General features: G+C 41.8%; 1 protein-coding gene across 1 annotated transcript in view; it reads right to left on the bottom strand.

Annotated features, from left to right (window-relative positions):
* LOC129773200 (uncharacterized) overlaps positions 1-24,774 on the bottom strand; it is a 90,810-nt gene that overhangs the window by 15,313 nt on the left and 50,723 nt on the right. Inside the window, exons 3-4 of the mRNA XM_055776787.1 lie at positions 24,381-24,562; positions 6,716-8,930 (exon numbers count right to left, since the gene is read on the bottom strand). Coding sequence (XP_055632762.1) covers positions 6,716-8,930; positions 24,381-24,562 — 2,397 coding nt within the window. The remainder of the gene's footprint in view (positions 1-6,715; positions 8,931-24,380; positions 24,563-24,774) is intronic.

A 24,774-nucleotide genomic window follows, 5' to 3' on the forward strand; every position in this document is an offset into this window, starting at 1 on the left:
ACTGCCAGGGCAGTCTTCTCGATCTGGACGTCTAGACGGGACACGGAATTCTTCACCACGTGGTCGCTGACGAACAAGGAACGCAGGTTTAGTCAAGAGAACCCAGGTAACCTATATCGAATAGGAGCAGGTGAGTGGACCAAGCTTTCTATTGTGAAAATAAAGCGAGATTGTGTGAAATAAACGAAGACATCGAAATGATATCAAAAAAGGTTAAGAAGATGATTCTGCGTAGGAATAACATCGTTGGTTCCGCTAAATTGCTGAAAGCGTTTGACGTGAATTTTGTATTTGATCGCGATTTCCCTCAACTGAAGTTCCGTCTTGAAAAACTAGATGAGCTGTGGGAGAAATTCAATGAGGTTCAGGCGGAAATTGAATTAGACGAGGACTTAACCGACGACTTAGCTGAAATTCGAGCTTCGTTCGAGACTGAATACTTCGAACTGAAAGGGTCTTTGGCGAGAAAACTCGAAATTGTTACCGAGCGCACTGACCTCCCGCTTCGCCTGGTGTTCCACCTGCATACGCTTCCTCTGTTCGTCTCCCTGAACTGAAAATTCCTGAGTTCAGTGGAAACTTTGATGATTGGATGAATTTCCACGACCTTTTTACTACTCTCGTCCACACAAATTCCCATCTTTCATCGGTACAGAAATTTCAGTACCTGAAAGCTGTGCTGAAAGGAGAAGCTTTACGTCTCATTCAATCGCTTACTGTTTCATCCACTAACTATACAATCGCATGGGATCTGTTGAGGAAAAGATTTGACAACAAGAATCTGCTGATCAAGCAACATTTTTCGGCACTGTTATTTACTTCCTCAGTACGTAAAGAATCGTCAGTTGCTCTATCCAACTTAGCTGACGAGTTCGAAAAGCACATCAATGTGCTCAACAAATTGGAAGATTCCAACAATCATTGGAATTCTTTCCTTGTAGAGCTGCTAAGCAGTAAGCTCGACTCGACAACGCAGAAGGAATGGGAACAACAGCTCGATGAAACTGTACGACCAACGTACCAAACATTAGTTGAGTTTGTTCAGAAACGCGCACGAATTCTACAATCACTAACGCTCTCCCAGATTTCGAACCAAGTGAACAAATCCGAATCAAAGCACGAGTTAAAACCTGTCAGAAGTAAAACCTCCTCGTATCACACTACAAATAGTTTCCCGAAGTGTATCATGTGCAAGAATTCACACATATTATCCCAATGTGACGATTTTAAGAAACTTTCGCCACAACAACGTTTCGATGTGGCCAAGCGCCACGGCCTCTGCTTAAATTGTTTGAAGGCGTCACATTTGATGAAAAATTGTTCAGCTGGTTCGTGTCGAACATGCAGCAGACGACATCACACACTGTTGCATCTGAATTCACAGTCTTCGGATCCTGTCGCTCAATCTGAATCTGTGGCAGCACAGGTCGGCCAATATTCACAACTCTCACAATCGGCCACGGTTGTCGAAGCGCCACCGTCGGTTACGTGCATTGCCGATCAATGTCACGTGGTCCCTCGGGTTACGGGACTAGCCCCGTCGCCGTCGGATGGGCTTGTTAATCGCTCTTTTTCGTACGTACCTTCGTCGGGTACGCAGTCTACACCGTCATGCACAGCCCGCTCTTCCTCGCAAGTGACTAATTGCCAATCCGTCACTCCAAACCAATCGTTCGTTTCGAAAGGCAGCACATCTGCTGTCTTTATGCTCACAGCGTATATCAAAGTTAGATACGCTGATGGCACTTATCTCTTCGCCAGAGCACTGTTGGACTGCGCATCCGAAGCCAATTTCGTTACCGAAGAACTAGCCCAAAAGCTTTGCTCAAAGCGCAAGCTCGCAGACATAGATGTTTACGGCATCAGTCAATCGGTCAAGAAAGTGAAACACCAAACAACTATTACAGTTGCCTCTCGCTTTGGATCATACAATACTAGTATAGACTGTCTGATACTACCTACGTTAACTCGGATTTTACCTACTGCCAATGTAGATATATCGAAATGGGTTATTCCTCGCCACCTCCCTCTCGCAGACCCTAAATTTAATATCGCTCACGATGTAGACATAATCATCGGTATAAGGAATTTCTTCTCGATCTTAGAAAATGAGCAGATCACACTGGGCGATAGCATGCCGGTGTTGCGCAAAACGGTGTTCGGATATGTTGTCGCAGGAGAAGCATCGGTTCACCATAGTCCTGTGGTAGTTTGCAACGCATCAACTGTTGAAAACTTGACGTCAGCAGTTCATAAATTCTGGGAGGTGGAGAGTTTTGAGAAGGGAAAGGCATTCTCCCTCGAGGAACAGCATTGCGAGGAAGCATTTTTGAATACGCATTATAGAGCCGCTGACGGTCGGTACGTGGTACGTCTGCCGATTCGTGAGGAGTTGTTGTGTTCTCTGGGAGCGTCATATTCGGTTGCGAAACGCAGATTCCTGACCATCGAGAGGAAACTAATAAAAGATCCTACGCTCCAGGTAGAATACTCACAATCCATGACCGAGTACATTTCGTTGGGACACATGGAACAAATTGAACCAGATATGTCGAAACCACACTTTTATCTTCCTCATCATGCTATACAACGTCCCGAGAGCACTACTACAAAGACGAGGGTAGTGTTCGACGCCTCGTGTCGAAGCTCCAACAATCTATCGTTAAACGACCTCTGCTATATTGGACCCACAGTTCAACCACCGCTACTGTCTACACTTCTCAACTTTCGGTTGCCGAAGCACGCAATAACTGCCGACGTGGAGAAGATGTATCGGCAGGTTCTCATCCACGAAGAAGACCGTGCGCTGCAACTGATCTTGTGGAGAGAGAACCCGAAGGATCAACTGAAAACGTATCGTTTGAAAACAGTGACTTATGGCACTGCTCCTGCTCCGTACCTCGCCACCCGCGTGTTGAACAAATTGGCCGAGGATGAAGCCGAAAATTACCCGTTGGGTGCTGCGAAAGTGCTGAGTTCTTTCTATGTGGACGATTATCTTTCGGGAGATGACGATGAGCAACGCCTGATAGAAACAAATAATCAGCTGATAAATCTGCTTCGTTGTGGAGGGTTCAATTTGCGAAAGTGGTGTAGTAATAACCCCAACATTCTCTCACATATCCCCGAATCACTTCGAGATACTCGAACAGAGTTGGAAATCAACAAGTCAGGATCGGTGAAGGCACTCGGCCTCCTCTGGCACCCCCTTCCCGATCACTTTAGTTCCAACGTTCCAAAATTTTCATCGTCGGAAACGATCACAAAACGTTTAATACTCTCAGAGATGTCGCGCCTTTTCGATCCGATGGGGTTAGTCGGAGCAGCTATCGTCAGCGCGAAGATCCTTCTGCAATTAATGTGGTCGAAAAACTTTGACTGGAACCAAGAAGTTCCAAAAGAATTTCAAGATTGGTGGATCCAATATCGGTCCGAGATTCAGACACTCGCTGTTTTAAAAATTCCTCGCCGTGTTATGGTGGATAATCCTCAGGTACTTGAATTTCACGTCTTTTCAGACGCATCCGACAAGGCCTATGGATGTTGCGTCTATCTCAAATCTATCAATTCAATGGGAGAACGCAAATGCAATTTACTCATTTCAAAGTCTCGCGTCAGCCCACTCAGCAAACTATCAACTCCTCGGCTCGAGCTTTGTGCCGCTGTGCTCGCTGCGTAACTGGCCGAGTTTGTACTGGACGCCACAAAGATTAATTGCCCAGTAACGTACTGGACGGATTCGACAATAGTACTTCACTGGCTAGCATCGTCATCATCTTCGTGGAAAGTGTTTGTGTCGAATAGAATCGCCGAAATACATCGGCTCACCCGAGGTAGTATTTGGCGCCACGTTCCAACCACCGATAACCCTGCTGATCGAGTCTCACGAGGCATTCTCCCATCTCGCTTAATTGATGACGATTTGTGGTGGCATGGACCTCCGTTCCTACTCGAGGATGAGTCAAGCTGGCCGCCGAACAATATAGCGCTCTCGCCGTTACACTTACAGGCTCGAGAGACCGAAGCCAGACAAATAGTGTCCATGATAACCACCATTACAACTTCATTGCTTTCGGAATTGATCGAACGACACTCTCTTTTTTCTCCTCTGCTACGCAAGGTCGCTTGGATTCACCGATTTAGTCACAACGCCCGCGCGAGAGAAGCCCGAAATCACCATCGTGGCCCACTTACTGCCACAGAGATTGATATCGCATTGAAAACTTTGATTAAAGTCGCTCAAAAGGAATACTTTTCGCTAGAAATCGATTTTCTAAGGAAACATCAAGGTCCTGCACGAAAGGAAATGACATTTAAATCGCCGTTGAAAAAGCTTAATCCTTTCCTCGATTCAGAAGGTTTGCTGAGGATATTTGGACGTCTACAAAATCTGGATGCTCCTTTCGATACAAAATATCCCATAATTCTTCCATCGAAAGCGCATCTAACGTTCCTGATTGCGAAGGCGACCCACTTTAGAATGCTGCATAGCGGACCTCAACTACTACTAGCCACCTTGAGACAGCGTTTTTGGCCAATCAGGGGACGAGACCTCGCTACGAAGATCGTCAGAGAGTGCATGGTTTGTTTTCGATGTAAACCCAAAAGCATCTGCCAGATCATGGGACTACTACCAGCTGTTCGTCTTACGCCTTCGCGTCCGTTCGTTAGTAGTGGCGTCGACTATTGCGGACCGTTTTTTGTTCGTCCACCGAACCGTCGAGGTTCGTCAATGAAAATATTCGTCGCAATTTTCATTTGTATGTGGTCGAAAGCAGTGTATATTGACATGGTCTACAGTCTCACGACTACCGCCTTCGTGAACGTTCTCATTCGTTTCTTGTCGCGGCACGGTAGTGTAGCTCGTATTTATTGCGATAACGCGCGGACGTTCGTCGGAGCAAACCGCGTGCTCCAGGAATATCGTCGCGAGTTCAACGCGATGCATTGCTCCGAGAAAGTCGCTTCGCATTGTGCTGACAATGGAATAACCTTCCATTTTAACCCTGCTCGATCACCCCACTTTGGGGGCCTATGGGAGGCCTCCGTCAAGACCTTCAAATATCACCTCTACCGTATAATGAAGGATTCGCTGCTGATCATCGATGATTTCCACACGCTCATCACCCAGATACAAGGAGTGATGAACTCTCGTCCGTTGATGCCCTTGTCCTCCGATCCGGCGGACGTGATTGCCCTATCGCCTGCGCACTTTCTTGTGGGAGAGCCAATCAATTCGCTCCCGCAACCAGATTTTTGTGACTTTCCTGACAACCGTCTTAACTCATTCCAGACAATGCAGAAACGTTTCCAGCACTTCTGGAAGGCTTGGTCGCGCGACTACATCGGCCAACTGCAGAACCGGCAGAAATGGCCAGTGATCCATCCTGATGTAGACGTAGGCACACTCGTTCTGCTGAAGAAGGAGTCAACACCACCCATGAAATGGAACCTTGGACGGATGGAACAAATTTTCCCAGGAAAAGACGGACACGTGCGTGTGGTCCAGGTCCGGACCGCACAAGGTACTTACCGACGAGCCATTACAGAGGTGTGCCCACTCCCTATCGAGCAGCCTCGCACCCAAGACATCAGCGCTACGGTTCCTGCAGATGCACTACCGACCACCCACTAAGCAAGGAGACGCTTGGTGGTTAGTTGAAAGTGGCTTTCAACGGGGCCCGGCATGTTGGAGATCTTACGTTAGAGCATTAGAAAAATTGTGAACCATATTTGAATTGTACAACTCAGAATCCCACTACATATTGTGAGCCAAACAATTTTATAGCTAGCTTGAAAATTAGAAAACTAATCCATATCCGTCGCTATTTCCGTTCTTTATCTTTCTCCCACCCGATCGTTGCGCGGGAAACCGACGGCGGTCGAGGTTGGGCAGATAGAATCGTTCAGTTTTGGTCGATACGTTATCGAATAAAGTTATATTTCCGAAAGTGAGGTTTTATTAAAACATAATTGGACTTCGACGCTTTGACGCTCAGTATTAGATCCCGAAAAGGACTTCGTCCATCATAGCATCGGATTCCACCGTATTATCGTCCGTGTCCGCCAGCAGTCGCCCAGGTTCGCCGTAACAATAAGTAACGCGCGCCCATCCCGAGCGACTTAGGCATCGGATAAATGAACAACGCTATAAAATGGCGTTTAGTCATACATTGAAATAAGAAAATTAATGGTTTGCTTTTTTATTATTGTCGACGGTCCTCGTCTCCATTCCTCTGTATGTCACGACTCCCATTCCCACATATCCGTTGTATCTTCATAAAAAATTGATAAAAAAAATGAAACCATTCGAACACACTTACAATACATTAATTTATATGGTAGAACAACGTTTGCCGAGTCAGCTAGTTTTATTATATTTTCTGTATTAAACATGTACTCCATGTAACGGAGAAACATGTTATTTGCAAGTGATTGAAGAATCTTGAACGAGAATTGTATCTGAAAAAAAAAATATTGTGACGAGTTTTGGTAGAAGTACTACGAAGTTTATAATGAAAGGAAATTGTAATAGGTTAATTAGAAGATCAATCAATGAATAGTTCTGCGATTGTATCCATTAATCCATCATCCATCATTTTTAGCGGGAAGAAGTTCACCGGGTCAGCTAATATTAATAAAGTATTAATAAAGTTTTGAAATACACGCAAAAATGATGGATGTCTTTTCCCCAAACCTAAGATATTGGACTAACCTTGATTCGATTGGACAACCGCAGAAATACGCTCTCAGGTTGAACCTTCTGGTTCGGTCCGGGCGATGACGATGATGCCATGCTACCCGTTGTACTCGTCGCTACCGGAGGATTTCCGCCTCCACCCAAACCATCCAATTGTTGTTCCAGGAGCAGTTTATCGATTTCTTCAAGGCTGGGAGACAACGTTCCTTCGGGAACATTTTCGTGTGTTTCATCTTTGTTTTCCTTGCTCACATCAGTCGGAGGCGCGGGAGAAACTGAACCACTTTCCTCGAATTGTTCGATAGAAGTGGGTGTCGAGACTTCCTCTTGAACATTAAATATATTGATGTCCTCCTGAGGTACAACTGCTGGTTTGCTTCGGTCATCTTCCTCAGCCGAAGAAGATGGGTGAGCTGCTGGATTGGTGCCTTCGTTTTCAGTAGCTTCACCTTGATGGTCTGTAGTAGTAGTATCAGTTGAAGCCGTTATTTGGGGGTTAGGTTTATCCACCGATGCTTCACTAGATTCTCTCTCCCCGTGTGTCATAGCCTTAATCAAACCTTCATCGTATGCCCTCATGTTACAAAATCCTGCCAGGAATTCGTCGGGCAGCCAACTCATTATACTTCTCCCAAACTTCAAGTCCATTTCCTCCCTCCGTTCAGTTAGGTTAGTTCCTAAAATATTGGCACATAGCAAATGCTGAGATTCGTTAAACGACGCACCGATTGGTACGCTTCTTAGCAGACTAGTTAGTAGATTGTGTTTGCAATTCATCGTCCGCTCCAGACGCTCCCGGAGCTCTTGAGGGCAATTAACACAAAGTGGCCGATAGGCCAGCGTAAAGCAGTACAAAGAACATCGAGACGGCGGACATAAAGTAACATCGATGCTACTGGTTTTGTCACTATCAATAATTAGGTCTAGTTTATTTTCGTTGGATACATCCTGGTGGGCATCGTCGCCGATAGCGGTCTCAGTTGTTCCATTCCCCAAGCCGTTCTTCTCGTTTGTTTTTACCAACACTTCGGCTGCTTTCTTGACAATATTCATCACAGCTTCACCGGCGGATTTGAGAATATTATTTGGATTTTTCACAATCTGTGCTCCTCCTTCTTTTGGGTCAACCTTCTGATCATGATTTTTGCCGGCCACTGAATTCTCCTTGCCCATATCAATATCTAGAATCGTCAGCTCGTCATCGTCGTCCCCATCATCTCCCAGAGGGGTATTATCGGTTTCAAAGGCTTCAAACTCAGACGTGCCATAAACGTGAAACAGCGAAACCGGACAGAAATGTTCCGAGTTGTAGTGCGAAAGAACCTCAACACGCACAAACTTCCCGAACAAATGCGGATGCAGTTTGAAGCTTTGCACGGTCCGTTCGTCGTCCGCCGTAAACTGGCCAACATTAGACCATTCTCTCGTTGGAAATCGATTGCTAATCGAGATGGAAAATTCCTTCGGCGATGAAGAGAACAGTTCGAAATTGGCCAACTCAACACGTTCCGCTTGAATGGGCTCGCATAGCTCCACCACGAACCAGATTTTGCTTGTGCAGGGGTTCAGGAGATACTCGTCCTTGTGCGATGTCAGCACTGAACCTGTACTCTGTGCCTCCGGATTGGAGGCGATTATTTTCGCCCCACAATCCGGGGAGGCGTAGTTTTTTGCTCGCAACTTCAACGGTGGCATCTTACCACCCGCAGGCTTAGAATTGCGCTTCATCGCGGATGCATTCACATTCTCGCCGTGCTTCTTCTCCGCTTCCGCCATTTGTTTCTGAGCCCATTCTGAAAACACAGGCATCGGATTCTCTTCCGTCAAATTACCATCGGAGCTTGATGGTGTTTCTCCTGTCATGTTTTTACCATCCTCCCGTTCCGGCGGCACTGCATCTACCACCTCCTGCTTGGGTGACTCGCCGCCACCCCCACCCGAATCGTTGATTTTGTCCTCCGGCGGAACAGCTGGTTTCGCTTCCACCGGTGACGCTACGCGAGAATCCATCACCACCGATGGTGCATCCTTAGATATTTTTTGCTGTGGAATGTCATGAGCTTCCTGTGGCTCGGGTTCTTCTGTCGAGATGGGATCATCAGCCAGTGGAAGGCTAATGTTCTTCAGTGTAGCCTCAATATTCTCCTCGAATTTGGACTCTATATTGAGCTCGCTGCTCTGATGTTCCATCAGCGTGATAACCGACGGGGTGCCAGGAATATCCTGCAATCTGGGAACGAAAAGAAGAAAAAGTTGAATTAGAAACACAGAACCGAAATGTTAAACCACAATCGATTGTGTATCAATAAGTTGAGCGAATGTCAACCGGTTTATTTGTATTGATCAATTGATTCAATCACATGAATTGATTTCAACGATTTCAACACACATTCCTCCTGTGGGGAGAGATATTTGAGAAGCCGTGGTTAGGTATTTCATTCAACCAGAAGATAGATAGTGGCGTTCCAAACATGTTTATTTTTAAATTAACAGAACCGCACGCAACTCGATATGTTCTGAATATATGAAATCACTGTTCCGTGTGAATATTGTAACAAATGGTCGCGCAAGCACACCGCGAGCCATAGACTGGAGGCGTTGCACATTGGAACGTGGTTGCAACGTTGAGATGAGTGCATACACGTGCTCATAAAAATCCAGCGATACGTGACCCGCCCCGTTGTTGTCAACTGCAGCTACGAGTAACGGTAACGCAATAGGACAATCAACATGTTTATGGCAGTTGTCGGATATTGCTTACAGAAACATATAGAACGAAGTTTGAATAACCTTTTGACTACTCAATTCTTCTCTACTCCATAGGGTGGCTTATTTAGTGATACACTTTCTTCGATGTCCCGGGTATTGGATCATTCTTTAGACGGGCAAATATACGGTCAAGTATTATAATTACATCTCCTTTCAGATTGCGAGCAAAATTGAGATCCTGACAATTAGACGAATCCGCGTGAATTTAGTCTTTGTTGTTCATGAATGGAGTGAGTGAATTAACAGTTCACTCAATAAATATGTATACTCTTGCGGACATCTTATTTTTTTTTGTTAGAAATTACTATATATCGGTTGTGTATTAACAAATCTTGACTCTCCTCTTCATAATTTTCTAAATGATAATATAATCAGTGTTAGAACCACTGTGCATTAGTACATAGACGCCCTCGGTCAAACAGCTACAGTAGCTGTCACTCAATAATTTACACACAGCTCTTACAAAATAGACCGTTGTTATTTCCAACAATAAGGATCATTCTATCGTTAGCAGTTCTTTTGAAGAAGCGTATATCGGAGTATTTAAGGAAAGTTAAGAATTAATTGCCGGATTTCAAGGAAAACAAATGAAAGCGGAAATAAATATGAATTGTAATTACTGAATTGTCAAATGAAATTAATTACAGCTTTGAGCGTATTACACAACGAAGATCGCTTCAGGGAATTTCTTCAAAATCCGAACAAATTCTCAAAGATTTACCAGAGATCGGCAAATATGGCTACAGTAGAAAACATGGACGATTCCTATTGTGTCTGTGAAACATGCCACAGATCACCTTCTGCGGACCGCGGAATGGTAGCTTGTGACACTTGTAACAAGTGGTTTCACTATAGGTGTGTGGGCGTCGATGAGACCATCAAAAATCGTTCATGGAACTGTGATTTGTGCCAGGCACCTCCGAAAATTCCAGCCGCTCACGAGCGTAGCGTATCAATTATATCAACATAGTCATTGGTACGGCAAACAGCAATGGAGTTGGAGTTACTCCGTTTAGATGAAGAGAAAACTCTACAAGAGGAATATATGCGTGAACGATATGAGGTGATTGCAGCCCATCTCCATGAGGAAGCAACTGCGGGTGGTAGCATCGAAAGTTGTAGAAGTAGTGGTAGCAGAACGCAGAAAGGTCAATCCATTTCTGCGACAGCGAGAAATCATAGGTGCGAAAAGGAACATTCCAGTCGACCACAGTCGCGGGGCAATCCGGAAGGTTCCAACCAAAGATGCGAGAATGCATGTTAGGGATGAAGCGGCGAAGAATACCAGTACACCCAAACGCCAGTCCAGTATACAGGTCGGACTCGATTATATATAATCGCAATTTCACTTTCAACGTTAATTTTCGTATCTAATGCATAATCGAATCACGAAAAAAGCTATTTTTCTATTAATGTTTACATTCATACATTGATGAAAAATTTGTTTTCTTGAGATTCGATTATGTATAAGATTAGAATAATTGTTGAAAAAAATGATCGACTATATATAATCGAGTCCGACCTGTATTGAAAACAAAGGATCCTGCACCCGCGGGGTTATTTCAACAGTTCCGTGACCGTTCTACACGACCTCAGGTTCAAAAAATTACCAGTTTCGCGAGTCCACACAACGCAAACAGTGAACAATACGAAAATTCGGAGTACGCTGACAATTACAATGAATACGAATTCACAACAAATCAAATTGCCGCTCGACAAGTTTGGCCAAAAAGGTTGCCAATCTTTTCAGGAGACCCTGAGGAATGGCCAATCTTTATTAGCTCCTATTAAAATTCAAATAAAGCATGTGGTTTTTCGGATATAGAAAATTTGATTCGCCTTCAAGAAAGTTTGAAGGGGTCTGCTCTCGAAGCCGTGCGAAGTAGGTTGTTTTTGCCTCAAAACGTACCCAAAATTATTGAAACATTGCGCAAAATTTATGGAAGACCTGAGTATTTGATTCATGCTCTTATCATGAAGCTTCAAAAAGTTGATCCTCCAAAGGTTGAACGATTGGTCACTATCATCAACTTTGGTCCCTTTCCTGAAAGAATATGTCACCCTCTAAACTCGAGTAAACCGCGAGTAATCGGTTTTCCACCTTACTAACCATAGTGTTAGGAAAATTATTTATGTATAGTTTTAAAACATATATTTAAGAATTCGGCTCCTTTAAACTAATGTAACTGAGCCTGTAAAAATAAACGATTTATATAAAAAAAAATCAACTTTGGTATGGCAGTGCAGCAGTTGTGCGACCATCTAGAAGCAGCTGACCAGAAGAAACATTTGAATAATCCAGTCCTTCTACAAGAGCTGGTGGAAAAGTTGCCGACCACCTTCAAGTTAGAGTGGGTGAGATTTAAACGAGGCTTTGGTAATGTGTCCATGCGTACATTTCATGACTCCATGGATAAACTATTAAACGAAGCAAGCGAAGTGGCTTACGTTTGTGACGAGAAAGGAATCAAGGATGCAAAATTTCGAAAGAACATGTTGAAATCGAAAAGCAATTTTTATCAGTGCAAAATATCTCCACCGACATTCTTCACTTCTTTCTATCGCGGTGCCGCTGTGCCTATGACCGCTGGCTCACCATCTCGTTTGTTTTGATATAGTTTTCGTTCCATCAACAGAAATATCAGTTCATTCTCGATGTCAGTGAATTCTCAAGCCGAAAATATCACCTTTCATTGCGTCCTGGTGAAATTTTCGTTGGTCATACACCCATAAACTCAGCACTAGAGATGGGCAAACCGTTCATGAACTGATCAAAAGAACGAGTTCACCCAAAAGAGTGAACGAACTGCCGTTCTTTTTTGCTGGGAAACAGTTCATATGAACTGTATACCCAGTTCAGAACGAACTGTGTACGGTGAATGATGAACTGATAATACAGTTCAGAACGAACTGACCGCCAACTGAACTGTGTATACAGTTCAGAACGAACTGACCGCTGGCAGAACTGTGCATGCAGTTCAGAACGAACTGTGTACGGTAAGCGGTGCGTAAGAGGAAAGAAAACGAACGAGTGATAGATGAATGGTGCTGCAAGGTAAATAGTTCTCAAATTAACGAATGAAAACAAACGATAGTCCCATGAAACAACAAAAATAATATGTCGGTATTGTCGCTTCATAAAAAACGCTTGTTGCGTTTTTTTATGTTGCGTTCAGGATACGATGGTTTTAAATTGGATTGTTAAATTATTTATCAAATTTCATACTTTGGAGTTCAGGGTAAGTTGTTTTGCCAATCTACCTCACTTATAAAATATAGTTGAAAGCTGAAAGTTGATTTAAACAGTCTTGTTAAACAGTAAAATTCGCGTCGCTAATATGAAATATATTTTATATTATATCATATTGTGCTCGATAATTTTGAGATGGACGTTCGCGGTTTGGGTACAGTTTTGCTATAGCATTTATTGCAATGCAAAGCAGCACAATGCTATTTTATGCTGAAAATAATGAATAACGACTCAAACAAAATTAAAATTTCAAAATCAAAGGTTGATTTTCTATTGTGCTAAGTTATTTCTAACAAATATATCCCGACATATCCCGCCACTGTACAAAAGAGTGAGTGAACTGCTCAAAAGAACTAGTTCACTTAAGTGAACGGTTGGTCACTGAACGGTTCATTAAAGTGAACCGTTTTGCCCACCTCTACTCAGCACTCAAATGTGCCGTTGCCCATCGATGTGTGTGCAATAAGCGGCACAAAAATGGGACCGGGGCTAGAAACATACTAAGAAAACACACACGAACACGCGTTTAAACGTCTGACGCGGTGTCAGTGAGATGATATTTCCTTGTATGGAATTTTGTTCCCTTCCACTGTCAGCTGATCGAAGATGCGTATGAAAATTTCGGGCGTAAATTCTCAGTGAGACAGTGGAACGAATGAGTGTGGGGAGTAATGCAAAAACCAAATGTTCCACGTGACGGAGTGTTGGTTGCATGGAATTAAGTTTGGTTCATTTGTCATGAACTGCAGGGGAATTGGTGGTTGGTTTTGATGTTGTCTCAATATCTTGCGCTGTCAGTAAAGTGAGTGTGAGATTTTGCAACTCTGAAAGGAATATACAAGAAACCGGAGAGAAGTAACCCTAGAGAAAAGGGCTTTTTGCATTCCCACATGGGATCCGAAGAGAACCGAATTCTCGAAGAATCGTCAAAACTATCAAGTGATTCTAAATCATGTGCAATATGTGAAAGACCGTGGTCTTAATTGTGAAAATTTCAAACAATTAAATGTGTATGACAGGATGTAGTCGAGCGGTTGAAAATATGCCCATTATGTTCATATATGATCATGGAAATATGCGTTGTCGTAACAAATACGTGTGCAACATAAACGGTTGTGGAGAAAAGCATCACTCTCTATTGCATACTCCTAAGAAAGTAAACGTCTTCAAAAAAATTCCTTTTGCGTGCGAGAAACGAGCTGTATTGTTCGGGGTAGGACCTGTGACCCTGCGAAATGGCCATAATATGGTTAATACATATGCATTTTTTTTATGAGGGTTCGTCCAGATCACTGTTGGAGAGTTCCGTGGCTGACAAGCTTGGTCTTAAAGAAGATTTCGAACCATTAGATCTCAAATGGACTGCAAATGTCACCAGGGCTGAAAAAAGGTCTATGAAAGTTTGCTTGATTATTTCGAGTCAGGGGTCGCAAGAACAATACCGTTTGAAGGATGTTCACACTGTAGAACGACTGAATTTACATAGACAGAGTTTCCAATTCACTACTAGAAAACTATCCACATCTACTTGGCCTGCCAATTCGTAACCAAGAGGATGCAGTGCCCACTATTTTAATCGGACTTGACAACATAATGCTATTTGCCCCGATCGAGTCACGAATGGGAAAAACTGGAGAACCTGTGGCACTGCTGTCTAAATTAGGATGGACAATCTGCGGTCCCAGACAAGTTCAAAGCCATCCAGAAGAATTTTGTGGCGTTCATCAGTTCATCGTTCAGCATTTCATCGGAGCATTTTAGCTCCGAAGAAACTTGCGTTACCTCTCCTTACACATTAGAATCATCCGCAGATCTAAGGGCACGAAAGATATAAGAAAACTCTACTGTACGCGTTGGTAAACGCTTTCAAACTGGTCTTTTGTGGAAAACCGAAAACGTATACCTACCTGATAGTTTGCCAATGGCCCGACATCGTCTGGAAAATTTAGAAAAACGCCTCAAGAAAAATCCAGATTGCAAGCGCATTGAAGCGCAGAGTATTGAAAGAAGTGGAGAGTTACTTGGAAAAGGGATACGCACACAAAGCTACAAAAGGTGAACTAGAAAATGAGAATACGAGTCGCGTGTACCACTGAACGTTGTTATAAACCCTCGAAAACCAGGAAAAATACGTTTAACATTATTGCACTCTTTACGTGTTTAGTAGTGCGAGCCATACACTGCGAAGTGGCATTTAACAAGACGACAGAATCATGTATCATGGCTATTAGAAGATTCATTCGGCGACGTGGAGCGCCAGTTGAAATATTTTCCGACAATGGAACTAATGTCCATGGAGCCAGTCGGGAATTAAGAGAAGAAACAAAACGAATCAAACTGGGTTGTGCAGACACATTCACAAACGCTAGGACCAAATGGACATTCAACCCCCCATCGGCACCTCACATGGGTGGAATTTGGGAGAGGATGGTGCAATCGGTAAAACGTGCAATGAAAGCATTTGAAGACGGACGGAAACTGAACGACGAAATACTGTCAACCACAATAGTAGAGGTGGAAGGTCTGATAAACTCACGTCCCTTGACGTATTCGGGAGACGAATTTGCGGATCGTGATGCCATCACGCCAAATCATTTCCTTCTTGGAAACTCTTCAGGTCAGCACACTCCTTTCATGATGCCGATATCACTTGCAGAAGAACTTCGCAACAGCTATAAAAGATCGCACGATGGTGTAAAGAATATTTCCCTACGATGAATCAACGAAGCAGATGGTATGCTGAAACCGCAGCGATCCATGTAGACGATCTGGTACTCGTGATGGATGGTGACAAAAGCAGTACAGGCATTCGTGGTGTGGTGGAAGAATTTTTTCCAGGATCAGATGGCCGCATACGACAGGTTCAGGTACGAACGTGTGGTGGGAACTTCAAAAGTCCAATCACAAAACTAGCAGTTCTCGAGTTGAATAGTAAACCAGATCTAGAATTTGCTTAAATTCAAGCTTAGGGTTTACGCGGCGGGGGATGTTAGAACCACTGTGCATTAGTACATAGACGCCCTCGGTCAAACAGCTACAGTAGCTGTCACTCAATAATTTACACAAAGCTCTTACAAAATAGACCGTTGTTATTTCCAACAATAGGGATCATTCTATCGTTAGCAGTTCTTTTGAAGAGGCGTATATCGGAATATTTAAGGAAAGTTAAGAATTAATTGCCGGATTTCATACGAAGGAAAACAAATGTAAGCGGAAATAAATATGAATTGTAATTACTGAATTGTCAAATGAAATTAATTACAGCTTTGAGCGTATTACACAACGAAGATCGCTTCAGGGAATTTCTTCAAAATCCGAACAATCAAAATATCACACTAGACAAAAACACAAGCGATGGAAAAACCCTGCCTAAAAAAATTTACAACCATTCTGTGTAACTTTTGATAGTGTATCGAAGAGTAAACTGTAGTAATAGGAAGCCTAAGAACTGGTTGTATTAAATTAGTTTGGAGATATTTACACAGAACAGTCATATCTTTTTCAATGTTTGAAACTATTCTGAGACCCGATATTAACGGCCTGAAATCTAGAAATAATCTACCAACAATCATGTTTCGTTCGATTTCTCGAATATTCCAGCACCATTCAATATGTTCTTTGTTCAATTTCGCAGGTTCAGAGAGACAACTACGAAGTGTACATTCTACGCAAGCTTAGACTCGCTCGAATGTCTGATTTTTACATTATAATAGAGTCTGCGATTTCTGATCTAGAATAATTTACGTCAGTCATGTAGCAACAATTCCCGGAAAATATTCAGATTTTTAAATACCAGTTTATACCATGAAGCCCCATATACCAGCCAGTGCATAATTCCACTCACATAAAATACTGTTTTTCTCACTAACTATGGTGTACCATGTACCGGTAAGTTTCTTCGTTTTTTTTTCATTTATCTTATTTCTTTTATTTTTATTATCTTATTTACTCTGGCAAATTATATTTGTGTATACTATAACTATAACTATTCGAACAAATGGCAACCAAGTATTATTAGTTACGCTTAACTGAATAAATTTCAGCCAATATCGTTCGTCGCACTGCCATTCGCTTTATTTGTTGTATTCCTTAGCAAATTGGCTTACAGCATTGTGCACTGTTGTTATCAATTTACAAAGTGTAAACGATTGAAAATCTCCGGAGGCAATAAAAACTAAACCATACAGGTACACTGCTCTGATTTTTAGTTTGTTCATATCTTTTCATTGCAAATTCAAAAAGTTATCACTAAAATAAACATGGCTGGAACAAGGATACATACATTCAGCCAAACCGATATAATGGTTCTCAGTTTTTCGTCAAAAGTGGTAATTTTGTTCTTTAGCGCAAAACATTAAACTCGTTTTTATTATTTTTCATTAGGGTGCCCGTTTCCATTTTAGAATGATCCGAAAAATCATTTTTTCCACTTTTTTCCCAAAAATGACTATTTTCAAAAATTGATAACTTTTGAACCACTTGATTTTTTGATTTAGATGATCGACATATCAAATTGAAGCCAATGAACTTGTCTTTTACTATAAAATATTCAACTTGCAAATAAGATGGATTTTATTTTCGTTATTATTGATTGTAGTCATTTTTTATTGTTTTCATGGCTTTGGACTAGAGGACGCCAATTTATTTTTATATATTGGTTCTTGAAAGCTGAGAATTTTTTACATAACATATCTCGATATCAGAGATGCTATTTTTTTCGTTTTTGGGTTATGATTTTTCAAAGTTAATCGATGGTTCGAAAACACAAAATTTTCAACTACAAAAATTCATAACTTTTGAGCTACTGGACCGATTCATATAATCGACGTATAAAATTAAAGCTTATGAGTTAATTTTCTTTGAAAAAATATCACCTTTGCCACAAATTTGTATTTTTGTTTGTATAATTATTGATTGAGTTAGTTTTTCATACTTTTCTTGGTTAAAGATAGAGGACGCCATATTTTTTAATGTTTTTTTATGAGAGCTGAGGATTTTTTACATAACATTTCTCGATATCAGTGATGCTTTTTTTCGTTTTTAAGATATTATTTTACCATTTAAGTTATTATTAACCATGTTTTAAGTCTTCGTTCAATATTCATATGTGACTAGACTATACCTATGCGACTAGAATCCAATCTTCCTGCAAGTGGGATATTTTTTCAAAGAAGGATAGCTTATTGACTTCAATTTAAATGGTTCAAATCGGTTCAGTGGTTCAAATGTTATGAATTTTTTGTAAAAAGACATTTTTGGATAAAGGGGAAAAAGGATTTTTTGAACCACCGGTTAACTTTGGAAAATCATATCTCAAAAACGAAAAAATGTCTCAAAAACGAAATAACATATCTCTGATATCGAGATATGTTATTTCAAAAATCTTCAGCTTTCAAGAAAAAATATAAAAAAATACGGTACCCAGCAAAGCAGCTGTTTCCCAGCAACAAATCAGAAGCTGGTTTCACGAAATCCATGAGTATTTCGAAGAAGAAGCGCTGTCCTATGTGTTGAAATTTCCGGAACAGATGTTCAAATTTGACGAAACAGCAGTACGTACCACACTTACAAAAGAACTGGTTTTAGATGGTTCCGGCCCAAAAAACATTCAGGCAAAAGTAGTTAACACCGATCGAGAATAACACTGCACTGTCTTGTGGAAACGCAGCCGTGCAGTTAGCGGCAACGTTGATGCTATACCCGTACAAATCCAGGATCCCAAAAGAGATTTGGCAGAGATTGGCCGAAAGCTGGGCCACAACAAGAACGGAATCTGGTGGGATGTTCCGGATTGTTTCTGTTTCTCAAGAATGTTTTTCACCCCCGGCTTGTCAATCAGAAAATATCGTATCCTATTCGAAATGGACATAAGTCACATGTAACACGTCAGCTATATCCGGCTACTCAAAAATTGTGGATAGAATGACGAACCTACAATCGACATTGATCAACGGTTTCCGGCGATACGGATTGTATCCGTTAGGTCCTTATATAACTTATATAAATTCGTCACAAGCTGTGTTGCCAATAAATCAACGACATATTACTACTGAAATTCATCCGATTATTGATTTTAACTCATTTAACTTGTTCACAACATAAAACAATATCAATATCTACTATTTAAAACGATTCATTATAACAATTTGTTTATTGGAATAAGGACCACCAATTAACGGAATTAGGAAAATGATGTTTTTGCCGGTTGGAATCAGGACCAAAAGGTGCAAAATGTTTTCCATCATTATAGGTTAGAGTGCCAATGAAAATGGCCATCTCGAATTTTCAAAGCGAACTTGATTAAAAATGTTGATTTTCACGAAAAACTACCCTATGCAACATATTAGCTCAACCGGACTTCATTTACTAGTGTCGCACAGCGGTTAAAGTTTGAGTTTTTAGAAAACCGAAAAATCACCCAAGGGGGGTGGGGGGAGTATAGTAAAGGAAATCGGGGTTTCTGAAAAAAAAATTTATGCCAAATGTCTTCAAATTGCATGAAACGTCGAGATCTACTGTCATCTCGAAATTTTTTTTTTGTCAAAAATCGACGTTCTGGGACTTTGTCGTTTTTTCGGAATACAAGGCAAAACGTATGATTTAGGGTGCCAATGGAAATCGTCATACCGATTTTTTATATGGGACTCACTGCGAAATGTTGATTTGGACGATCAAATACCCTCTGCAAAATATTAGCTCATTCGGACTTCATTTACTATTGTCGCAGATGTCAAAATTTAAGTTTTCTGAAAATCAAAAAATCTCCCAAAGTGGAGTAAAGGAAATCGGGGTTTTCAAAAAAAAATTGATGCCAAATGTCTTAGAATTGCATGAAACGTCGAGATTTACTGTTATCACGAAAAAAAATTTTTTGTCAAAAATTGACTTTCTGGCACTTGGTCGTTTTTTGTCTAGTAGACCAGTAGATCTCGACGTTCCATGCAATTTGAAGACATTTGACATAAATTTTTTTTTCTCGAAAACCCCGATTTCCTTTTTCGGGGTGATTTTTTGGTTTTCAAAAAACTCAAACTTTGACCGCTGTGCGACACTAGTAAATGAAGTCCGATTGAGCTGATATTTTGCATAGGGTAGTTTTTCGTGGGAATCAACATTTTTAATCAAGTTCGCTTTGAAAATTCAAGGATCACTTTTTTCCCATACATCTATTGGCACTCTACTGACCACTAATCAGCAACGTCCCTCAAGTCTGCACTCCACATCACTCGACTCGAGGGATCCAGGGTAGAATGGGCAATACAATACAAATTACAAAAACAAGTTGATTTTTCGGACCACCCTAAAATGGAAATGGGCGCCCCAATGGAAAAATTAAAAATACGGGTCTAATATTTTGCAATAATCAATTGAGAACCATTATAACGGTTTGACATGGAATGGCTTTATATACAGATTTTTGTGATTTCAATAGTTCCAAAGCAATTTTTGAGCTGTTGAAACAAGTTTTCGGATCAATAATTAACAAGCATATAACTCTTAGACATTTTATATTTCAAATGAAGGGATTATCATACCACTTCGTTGAGCTGACGAAGAGATATTAACGCTCAAAATTTTCCACCTCCAACGTAACGCTCTCGTTTTCGAGACTTTAAATTTACACCTCAGTATAGAAATGGAAGACGTAGTTCTACGTCAATAAACAGAACATTAATCTTTCTAGTCGAAAAAAAACATCTCAAGGAGCATCGAAACCCCTGGAAATGACGAAGTGGAGGCCGGTTATATCAATCACTGGACCACACGTTCAGATTGAACCACTGAAAGCATGTCCCCTCATCAACTGAACCATGCTGTAGCCGATGGTAATCTGTGTGGTAATCCTTTAAGAGGGGACCCCTGTCTGGAAGGTCGAAAAATAATGAACTTTCGTCATTTTTTTCAGATGTTAGGAATAAATTGAAGTATACAGGTGTTTTGATTATTGTTTAAAGTGTATTTGAAGATGTATTTTCCATTTTATGAGAGCACAAATAATGACTACTGCGCCGTAGGCAGCTGGATGCGTAGATGCTGTCTGAAATTCGATACCTTGCTGGTGGTATCGGTTCTGAAGCAACGGGGTGTCGCCGAACGAATTCCAATGAATATTTTGAAACTTTAGGACAATACCTAAAGCGTTACATAGGGGTATTTGAAAGTTCGAAAAAAAGGCAAAATGGCTGCCATTTTTGTTAAAAATGAGTTATTTTCCATGAAAAATCACCATTTAGAAGTTCATAAAGAATCGAAAAAATGAGATATCAAAAAAACAGCTATGTAACGCTATGCTATGTTCATTTTAACAAATTATAAAAAAAATTTGCCGAATGGGTTGAGTAGATCCTGAGATATCGATACCAGCAGTTGAAAAAACATGGTTTCGAGAAAAACGATATCAAAATTTCGTACAGCAATACTATATCCTTTGAGGTGACTTCATACTGTTGGCTGTAACTTTCCAAAGAAATCAAACATCGAAAAATACTTTTAGGACAACATTTCTGTGGGCATAACTTGGCAAAAATGCAAAAAACTAAAATCCGATTTGTTTGCATATATTCACCCTTTGCGTTCGTATTGAAGTTTTGTACGGGTGTCGGAATTAATTTCCCTTTGAAAGAGCGTGTTTCACTGCATGTAAAGGGTGTGTCACATCAAATTGCATCACGGAAAAAAACGCTGTAGAAATTTAATTTTTAGGAATTAAATCTTCAGCTTTCGCTTATAATCAGATAAGAGTGTATAGATCACGTTGGCCATGCTTCACTGTCAATTTTTCGTAAATTTGGAAAAATGTCGTCGAACGAAAAAGAGCGTCGTGAATTAATCCTGCGCACTCATTTCGAGAATCCGGAGTTGTCACATCGGGACATCGGTACGATGCTGGGAATCGTCCAATCCACGGTCAGCAGAGTACTAAAACGATACTTCGAGAACCTAACCATCGACCGGAAGGTGAAGAACGGCAAAAATGGATGCTCCGTCAGTGAAAAAGATCACAAGCGCGTAGTTAAGCAGTTTATACGTGATCCGAGAAGTTCGGTCCGGGATGTCGCCAATAAGCTGAATTTGTCAAGTTCATTCGTCCAGCGGACCAAGCAGCGGGAGGTCCTGCGTACATACAAGGTTTAGAAGGCTCCTAACCGCGACGAAAGGCAAAACATGGTGGGGAAGACGCGAGCCCGGAAGCTGTACACCGAAATGCTGACGAAGCCGCATTGCCTGGTAATGGACGACGAAACCTACGTCAAAGCGGACTTTCGTCAGCTGCCGGGCCTGTTGTTCTTCTCCGCAGAGGACAAATTCAGCGTTCCGGAGGAGATTCGCAAGCAGAAACTATCCAAGTTTGCCAAAAAGTACATGGTGTGGCAAGCGATCTGCTCTTGCGGAAAGCGGAGCGCCCCCTTCGTGATGACCGGCACGGTAAACGGGCAGGTTTACCTTAAGGAGTGCCTACAGAAGCGCTTACTACCACTATTGAAGCAGCACGAGGGCCCGACCATCTTCTGGCCGGAGCTCGCTTCGTGCCACTATTCAAAGGACGTGTTGGAGTGGTACGAAGCCAACGGGGTCACCTTCGTGCCAAAGGAAATGAACCCGCCCAACGTGCCGGAGCTTCGCCCAATAGAGAAATATTGGGCGATTATGAAGCAGGCCCTCCGGAAGAACCCAAAAGTTGTCAAATCGGAGGCGGACTTCAAGAGAAAATGGATTTCTGTTCAAAAAAACTACAACCGGACGTTGTACAGAACCTTATGGACGGGGTGAAGAGGAAGGTGCGAGCAGACGGGCTTGGGCTCGAAGTATGAATAAAAAGAAAATGCCAAGAGTTGTTTAATAGTTTTTATTTTACTGTCTAAAATTTTCAAAAGGATCGGTCTACTGGGCGAATTTCTACAGCGTTTTTTCCGTGATGCAATTTGATGTGACACACCCTTTAGTGGCACGAAGCGAGATCCGGCCAGAAGATGGTCGGGCCCTCGTGCTGCTTCAATAGTGGTAGTAAGCGCTTCTGTAGGCACTCCTTAAGGTAAACCTGCCCGTTTACCGTGCCGGTCATCACGAAGGGGGCGCTCTGCTTTCCGCAAGAGCAGATCGCTTGCCACACCATGTACTTTTTGGCAAACTTGGATAGTTTCTGCTTGCGAATCTCCTCCGGAACGCTGAATTTGTCCTCTGCGGAGAAGAACAACAGACCCGGCAGCTGACGAAAGTCCGCTTTGACGTAGGTTTCGTCGTCCATTACCAGGCTATGCGGCTTCGTCAGCATTTCGGTGTACAGCTTCCGGGCTCGCGTCTTCCCCACCATGTTTTGCCTTTCGTCGTGGTTAGGAGCCTTCTGAACCTTGTATGTACGCAGGACCTCCCGCTGCTTGGTCCGCTGGACGAATGAACTTGACAAATTCAGCTTATTGGGGACATCCCGGACCGAACTTCTCGGATAACGTCTAAACTGCTTAACTACGCGCTTGTGATCTTTTTCACTGACGGAGCATCCATATTTGCCGTTCTTCACCTTCCGGTCGATGGTTAGGTTCTCGAAGTATCGTTTTAGTACTATGCTGACCGTGGATTGGACGATTCCCAGCATCTTACCGATGTCCCGATGTGACAACTCCGGATTCTCGAAATGAGTGCGCAGGATTAATTGACGACGCTCTTTTTCGTTCGACGACATTTTTCCAAATTTACGAAAAATTGACAGTGAAGCATGGCCAACGTGATCTATACACTCTTATCTGATTATAAGCGAAAGCTGAAGATATAATTCCTAAAAATTAAATTTCTACAGTGTTTTTTCCGTGATGCAATTTGATGTGACACACCTTTTAGAATAGTTAAGAGCTGATGAAGTGAGAGGCCTCAAAAAAAAGTTGTGCCATGCCGTACACGATTTCAGTCCTTCTGGTTATCTGAAACAGAAAATACGAACAGATTCTGAATCAGTAAAGAGCACTATCGCATGAACCTCGGACAAGTCAAAAACATCATTTTTGACAAAATGGCGGCAGTTTGAAAAACATTTTTTCTTACGTTTCCCGATATTTTTTTTAAGTAAAATTTGAAAAATATCATTTTTTTAGAGGTTCATGCGATAGAAAAGTGCCTGCAGATTCCATATAAATTTGACATGAATCGGTTCAGTAGAACTTGAGATAACGTGTACGCCAGTTTGAAAAAAACTAGTTTCGAGAAAAACGCGTTTGAAGTTCATTGTTATGGCCGTACCAGGTTAGATACCGCATCACTAAAATGGCTCTAACTCGGCAAACAATAGGATTTTCGATAAGTTCTTTCTAGAGTATATTCTTGAATGCCCAAACTACAGAAGTATAAAGGAAAAATTAGAATTTTTCAAATTTCTAGATTAGAATACTGCCTTAAATAGGTTAGTTGATCTTAAGACAAAACACTCCTTTTTCAAGCATCAGACACAGCACGAAAAGCGATCTCATTTGCGTGAAGTTGTTACTTTTCATCATTTGCACAACAACTGAGCACTCTGTTCGAAGTATGTATTGATACAAGTGTGTCAATACACGCCAGCAAATAATTAATTAAGTACAGCTTTTATGAATGGTCCAATTGTATCAGTTTGTTTAGAACCTAACCAGACTATGTGGGTTAGTTTCATGTCTTGCCCGCTTCCCAACTTACCCGTCGTTGTAGAGACTGGAAATGGCCAATATTTGGGACACCAGCAGAACCCAACAGAACGTCAGCAGAACGGACAACTTCTTCATCTTCTTGGCCCGCTCGTGCAGTGCGTCGAACAGTCTCATCGATAGGTACCATTCGATGACGATAAACAGCAGTAGATATACATTTACCATGTACATTTGTTATTGGGACGATTCGAGTTGTCAGAACTTTCTTCTTGTCGGCTATATGGCAAAGCGATCGTAATTTGCAACTAACTAATTCTACAATTATATCACATACAGGCACAGTTCGGTTCAGTCGACTGTCATCGCCTCCCACAGTCGATCATTCTTCTACCACCTCGCACATGTTCACTCGCTTTAGGCACTTTAATTCTTCCAAAACATTC

The sequence above is a fragment of the Toxorhynchites rutilus genome, chromosome 3 (genome assembly GCF_029784135.1).
Source record: "Toxorhynchites rutilus septentrionalis strain SRP chromosome 3, ASM2978413v1, whole genome shotgun sequence".
Classification (NCBI taxonomy): Eukaryota; Metazoa; Arthropoda; class Insecta; order Diptera; family Culicidae; genus Toxorhynchites; species Toxorhynchites rutilus.